The sequence below is a fragment of the Colobus angolensis genome, unplaced genomic scaffold, assembly GCF_000951035.1.
Source record: "Colobus angolensis palliatus isolate OR3802 unplaced genomic scaffold, Cang.pa_1.0 Scaffold64, whole genome shotgun sequence".
In the NCBI taxonomy this organism is placed as follows: domain Eukaryota; kingdom Metazoa; phylum Chordata; class Mammalia; order Primates; family Cercopithecidae; genus Colobus; species Colobus angolensis.
The window spans coordinates 1,734,896-1,741,642 of record NW_012120043.1 but is presented as its reverse complement, the minus strand read 5'-3'; the positions used below and the strand labels follow the sequence as shown (position 1 = coordinate 1,741,642).

The window sequence follows — 6,747 nt, the reverse complement described above, 5'->3', positions numbered from 1 at the left end:
TTCAAGCAATTCTCCTGCCTCAGCCTCTCGAGTAGCTGGGATATAGGGGCTTGCCGCCACTCCTGGCTGATTTTTTGTATCTTAGTAGAAATAGGGTTTCACCATGTTGCCCTGGCTGGTCTTGAACTCCTGAGCTCAAGCAATCTGCCCTCCTCAGCCTCCCAAAGTGCTAGGATTACAGGCATGAGCCACCATGCCCGGCCAAAATAAATATTTTTTTTAGGCTGGGCGAGATGGCTTATGCCTGTAATCCTAGCACGTTCTGGGACTGAGGTGGGCGGATCACCTGAGGTTGGGAGTTTGAGACCAGCTTGAACAACATGGTGAAACCCCATCTCTACAGAAAATTGAAAATTAACTGGGTGTAGTGGCAGGCACCTCTAATCCCAGCTACTTGGGAGGCTGAGGCAAGAGAATCACTTGAACCCCGGAGGTGGAGGTTGCAGTGAGCTGAGATTGTGCCACTGCACTCCAGCCTGGGCAACAGAGCAAGACTCTGTCTCAATAAATAAATAAATAAATAAATAAATAAGAATAAATATTTTTCAGCTGGGCCCGGTGGCTCACGTCTGTAATCCCAGAACTTTGGGAGGCCAAGGCGAGTGGATCACATGGTCAGGAGATCTAGACCATCCTGGCTAACACGGGGAAACCCGGTCTCTACTAAAAATACAAAAAATTAGCCAGGCGTGGTGGTGGGCGCCTGCAGTCCCAGCTACTCAGGAGGCTGAGGCAGAGAATCGCGTGAACCAGGGAGGCAGAGCTTGTGTGAGCTGAGATCGTGCCCCTGCACTCCAGCCTGGGCGACAGAGCGAGACTCCGTCTCAAAAAATAAAAAAGAAAATAAACAAATGCTTTTCGATCTCACTGTATTGCCCAGGATGGAGTGCGGTGGCACCATGATGGCTCACTGCAGCCTCCTAGGCTCAAGCGATCCTCTGGCCTCAGCCTCCTGGGCAGCTGAGACTACAGGTGTGCGTCACCGTGCCTGACTAATGTATTTCTTAAGTTTTTCATCTAGATGAGGTCTCATGTTGTCGCCCAGGCTGGTCTTGAACTCCCGACCTCAAGCCGCCCGCCTGCCTCAGCCTCCCGAAGTGCTGAGATGACAGGCGTGAGCCACCGTGCCCAGCCCCAGCCTTATGGTTCTGTCCGCCCCATCCCGATGGCAGAGTGGGGGACCCCTGCCCCCGTCACCCACCCTGTCACGTCCGCCTTCCAGATCTTCATCTCCGTGCTGCTCATCTGCCTGGTGTTGGCCTTCAGCTTCGGTTTCTCCGTCAGAGATTTCAAAGACCAGCACTACTACCTCTCAGGGCTGCACGGCAGCAGTGTGGCCGCAGAGTCCTTCTTCATCTTCTGGGGCTTCCTCATCCTGCTCAGCGTCACCATCCCGATGTCCATGTTCATCCTGTGAGTCCCTGCCGGCCGCGCGCCCGGTGCAGACACAGAACGGGGAGGCACGGGGAATGGCGCACAGCAGGCAGGGCTGACCGTGACCCCGAGTGCCTCTGCAGGTCCGAGTTCATCTACTTGGGGAACAGCGTCTTCATCAACTGGGACGTGCAGATGTACTACCAGCCGCAGGACGTGCCCGCCAAGGCCCGCAGCACCAGCCTCAACGACCACCTGGGCCAGGTGGAATACATCTTCTCGGACAAGACGGGCACGCTCACGCAGAACATCTTGACCTTCAACAAGTGCTGTATCAACGGCCGCGTCTATGGTGCGGCCCCGACACCTGAGCTCCCGGCTGGGTCCTCCGTCTCCAAGGAGCTCAGGGTGCCCAAGAACCAGAGCCACGTCTGGCCCCATGCCCAGCACCCCCGCCCGAATCAGAACCAGGGAACCGTAGCAAGATGGCCTGGTTTTTTTTTTTAGAGGGGGCCAGCAAACGTTTTTTTTTTTCTCTTTGAGACGGAGTTCTGTTCTCGTTGCTCAGGCTGGAGTGCAGTGGTACGATCTCGGCTCACTGCAACCTCCACCTCCCGGGTTGATTTTTCTGCCTCAGCATCCCAAGTAGCTGGGATTACAGTTGCACGCCACCCCACCTGGCTAATTTTTGTGTTTTTTTTCAGATGGGGTTTCACCATGTTGCCCAGGCTGGTCTCGAACTCCTGACTTCAGGTGATCCGCCTACTTCAGCCTCCAAAATATTGGCATTACAGGCATGAGCCACCACACCTAGCCAAACTTTTAAACAGTATTTTTCTTTTTTTTTGAGATGGGGCTTTGCTCTGTCGCCCAGGCTGGAGTGCAGTGGTACAATCATAGCTTACTGCAGCCTGCAATTCCTGGGCTCAGACAATCTTCCCACTTCAGCTTCCCAAGTAGCCGGGACTACAGGAGCGTGCCACCATATTCAGCTTATTTTTGTATTTTTTGTCGAGACAGGGTATCCCTGTGTTGCCCAGGCTGGTCTTGAATTCCTGGGCTTAAGCGATCCACCCGCCTCCGCTTCTCAAAGCGCTGGAATTACAGATGTGAGGATGTCAGCCACCATGCCTGGCCACTATTCTTCTTTCGACTCTCACAAGCCTTTATTTGTGAATGCTGAAATTCGAATTTCTTGAGTATTTCCCAGATTGCAAAACAGTATTTTTTTTTGAGACGGAGTCTCTGCCCAGGCTGGAGTGCGGTGGTGTGATCTCGGCTCACTGCGAGCTCTGCCTCCTAGGTTCATGCCATTCTGCCTCAGCCTCCCAGCCTCAGCGCCCAGCACCACACCCGCCTAATTTTTTTGTAGTTTCAGTAGAGACGGGGTTTCACTATGTTAGCCAGGATGGTCTCGATCTCCTGACCTCGTGATCCACCCGCCTCGGCCTCCCAACCAAAGTGCTGGGATTACAGGCATGAGCCACCGCGCCCAGCCACAAAATAATATTCTTCTTGCCATTTTTGTTCCTGACCATTTAAAAATCCAAAAGCAATTCTTAGCTCGCAGGCTGTACAAAAACTGACTATGTGGTGGGGTGTAGTTTGACAGCCCCGGATCTAATTTATAACTAGGGCACATAGTTTGAACTGGGTCATAATTTAGTGTAGTGAGAAGTCCCCAAGAAATGGTTCAAGTTCAGCTATAGAAAAATGGGCCCGAGGTTGAGGCGGGCAGATCACCTGAGGTCAGGAGTTTGAGAGCAGCCTGGCCAACATGGCAAAACCCTGTCTCTACTGAAAATACAAAAATTAGCCGGGCGTGGTGGCATGCACCCATAGTCCCAGCTACTCAGGAGGCTGAGGCAGGAGAACTGCTTGAACCCAAAGGTGGAGGTTGCAGTGAACCAAGGTCAAGCCACTGCACTCCAGCCTGGGTGATAGAGAGAGACCCCATCTCAAAAAAAAAAAAGACACCACAAAGGGGTGGTGTGCACCTGTTGCCCCAGCAACTTGGAAGGCTGAAGAGGGAAGATGGCTTGAGCTCGGGAGGTTGAGGCTGCAGTGAGCTATGATCGCACCACTGCACTCCAGCCTGGGCCACAGAGTAGGACCCCATCTCTAAGAACAATAAAGAATAAAAAGTGACTGGGCGCAATGGCTCATGCCTGTAATCCCAGCACTTTGGGAGGCTGAGGAGGGCGGATCATGAGGTCAGGAGTTTGAGACCAGCCTGGCCAACATGGTGAAACCCCATCTCTACTAAAAATACAAAAATGAGCCAGGCGTGGTGACAGGTGCCTGTCATCCCAGCTACTTGGGAGGCTGAGACAGGAGAATGGCTTGAACCCAGGAGGCTGAGGTTGCAGTGAGCTGAGCTTGTGCCACTGCACTCCAGGCTGGGCGACAGAGCAGGACTGTGTCTCAAAAATAAAAAAATAAAAATAAATAAATTAAAAAAAAAACAAAAACTCACCGCAAGAGTGGGAAACAAAATATGTCCCACAGATAGAGCCGCATCCCGCTCCCGCCCGTCCTTTTAGGGATCCCTCGGAGACAGGAGGGCGTGCTCCCCCTTCCCCGCTTTCTGCAGATGGTAGAAACCGAGGTCAGCTTTCGCCCCAAGATGGCTAGGGGTGTCGATTCCAGGACTGCAGGCCTGGCTCGTGTGGCTGCCTCCGGTGGCCCCCAGGCGCCTGAGACTAGGAGGCAGGGGCTGTGGGGTCCCGAATGGGGGGCCTGTGGGAGCCGGCGCCTGAAGCCATGTCTTCCCCCAGGGACGGATTCGGAGGCCAGGACCCGACCTAAGGTGAGCCTGCCGGCCCTGCAGCGCGGGACGGTGACGGGGACGGGGCACAGGGAGTGGCCGCCCACAGCCCCCGCGCCCCGCCGCCCCCAGGAGAACCCCTACCTCTGGAACAAGTTCGCGGACGGGAAGCTGCTTTTCCGCAACGCGGCCCTGCTGCACCTTGTGCGGAGCGACAGGGACACGGCGGTGCGGGAGTTCTGGCGCCTGCTGGCCATCTGCCACACGGTGATGGTGCGGGAGAGCCGCCGTGAGTGCCCCGGGCGCGTCCCCCCCCCCCCCCCCCGCCTCCCCATCTCTGAGGCCGCTCGGTTCCCGGGCACGGCAGTGTCCCCAGCCCCACCGCTCACCCAGCCCATCTTCCAGGGCTCCCTTCACCCGGCTTAGGGGGCGCTGAGGCCGGTGACCCCAGCCCCACCTGGAGGGTGTCCGGGCCTGGAGCCCAGACGTGTTGCCCGGTCCCGTGGCTGGAGGGCGGGTGTGGCATCCTCAGGGCTCCATAAAGGATGTCCAGACCTGCGGTGGGAGCCCGGCGACGTGGTGTTGGGCAGGAAGGTCGTCTCCGCTCCAGCGGTGCCCTTCGTGCCTTTGGCTGAGAGGCTGTCCAGGCGGGGATCCCCCGCCACAATCAGTGAAGGTGTAGCCCAGGCGGTACCCATCTCCTCCCTGCACTGTGGAGACGGAGATGGGCTCCACCACGTGACCCCAACACGGCCCCCTCCCCACCAGACCAACTGTTGTACCAGGCGGCCTCCCCCGACGAGGGGGCGCTGGTCACCGCGGCCCGGAACTTCGGCTACGTGTTCCTGTCCCGCACCCGGGACACCATCACCATCGTGGAGCTGGGGGAGGAGCGGGTCTACCAGGTCCTGGCCATAATGGACTTCAACAGCATGCGCAAACGGATGTCGGTGCTGGGTGAGCCCCGCCGCCCAAGCCCTGGGCCCCCCCCCGAGGCGGGTGGGCAGAGGGGGAGCCTCTGTGGGCAGCAGGGCCTGTTCCCCACAGTCAGAAAGCCAGAGGGCACCATCTGCCTGTACACCAAGGGCGCCGACACGGTCATCTTCGAACGCTTGCACAGTAGAGGGGCAACGGAATTTGCCACAGAGGCGGCCTTGGCTGTGAGTCCCTGCAGGGAGGAAGGCTGGTGTGTGTGTGTGTGTGTGTGTGTGTGTGTGTGTGTGTGTGTGTAGGGACAGGAGGAAGAGGCAGGGGAGGAGAATGTACAGAGAAATGAATGGCTGCCGGTACCTGGGATGGCTATGTACAGTTGGGTAGGTTGTGCACTGTACAAAACACCCTCCCCTGGCAACACACAACACACACACACAGATTGGAAGGCAGCTGAACTCCAGAGTGTACCCCCCAGAGACAGTGTCTTTTTCTTTTCTTTTCTTTTCTGTTTTTTGAGACAGACTCTTGCTCTGTTGCCCAGGCTGGAGTGCAGTGGCACGGTCCTGGCTTGCTGCAACCTCCACCTCCCAGGTTCAGGTGATTCTCCTGCCTCAGCCTCCCGAGGAGCTGGAATTACAAGCACACGCCACTGCACTCCAGCCTGGAGTGTCTACTCTCCGGGCCTGCCCAGTTTCCTCCCAGCCCCTAGAGGCCCCAACCCTGGGTCCGGCCTTTGAGAAATGAGGGGCCTAAAGCAGGGGCTCAGAGATCCCAAAATTGAGGGTCAGAGGGAGGGGCCTGGGACTGGGGGAGCCCAGGTTGGGGAAGGCTCTGGGTGGGTGGACTGCATAGAAGGTCTTGAGAGATAGTTAGAATTTGCTATGCAGGCCGGGTGTGGTGGATCCTGTCTGTAATCTCAGCGTTTGGAGGCTCAGGTGTGCAGCTTACTTGAGCCCTGGAGTTCGAGACCAGCCCAGGCAACATGGTGAAACCACCTCTATTTAAAGAATATATATATAGAAAGAAATTAGCCAGGTATGATGGCATGCGCCTATGATCCCAGCTGTTTGGAAGGTAGAGACAGGAGAATCGCTTGAGCCCAGGAGTTCGAGGCTGCAGTGAGCTATGATCAAGCCACTGCACTCCAGCCTGGGTGACAAAGTGAGACCCTGTCCCCCATCCCCGAAAAATAAAAAAGAATTTGCTGTGCAAAGCGTAGGGAAGGTGTTCCTGGCAGGGAAACAGTCCTCCAAGAAAGTCTGGAGGCAAAAGAGAGCTGAGAGTCTGGGGGTGGGAGCAGGTGTCTGAGACAGAGCAGGTGAGGAGCAGGGGCGGCTCAGTTTTCTTTTTTTTTGAAACGGAATCTTGCTCTGATACTCAGGCTGGAGTGCGATGGGGCAATCTCAGCTCACTGCAACCTCAGCCTCCCAGGTTCTAGGGATCCTCCCACCTCAGCCTCCTAAGTAGCTGGGATTCCAGGCATGCACCACCACATCTGGCTAATTTTTTGTGTGTTTTGACTGGAGGCGGGGTTTCCAGTCAGTCAGGTTTGTCTGTTGGTCAGTCTGGTTTCAAACTCCCGGCCTCAAGTGATTCGCCTGCCTCAGCCTCCCAAAGTGCTGGGATTACAGGCGTGAGCCACCACGCCCGGCCCTTTTCCCCACTCTCTATTT

The 6,747-nt window shown here is 56.3% G+C and overlaps 1 protein-coding gene across 1 annotated transcript in view; it reads left to right on the top strand.

The window, feature by feature from the left end:
• The window catches only part of ATP8B3 (ATPase, aminophospholipid transporter, class I, type 8B, member 3), a 28,726-nt gene that overhangs the window by 10,123 nt on the left and 11,856 nt on the right, over window positions 1-6,747 (top strand). The window contains 6 exon segments of the mRNA XM_011964037.1: window positions 1,223-1,413; window positions 1,518-1,726; window positions 4,152-4,183; window positions 4,274-4,434; window positions 4,860-5,098; window positions 5,189-5,301. Of these exon segments, the coding sequence (XP_011819427.1) occupies window positions 1,223-1,413; window positions 1,518-1,726; window positions 4,152-4,183; window positions 4,274-4,434; window positions 4,860-5,098; window positions 5,189-5,301 (945 nt within the window).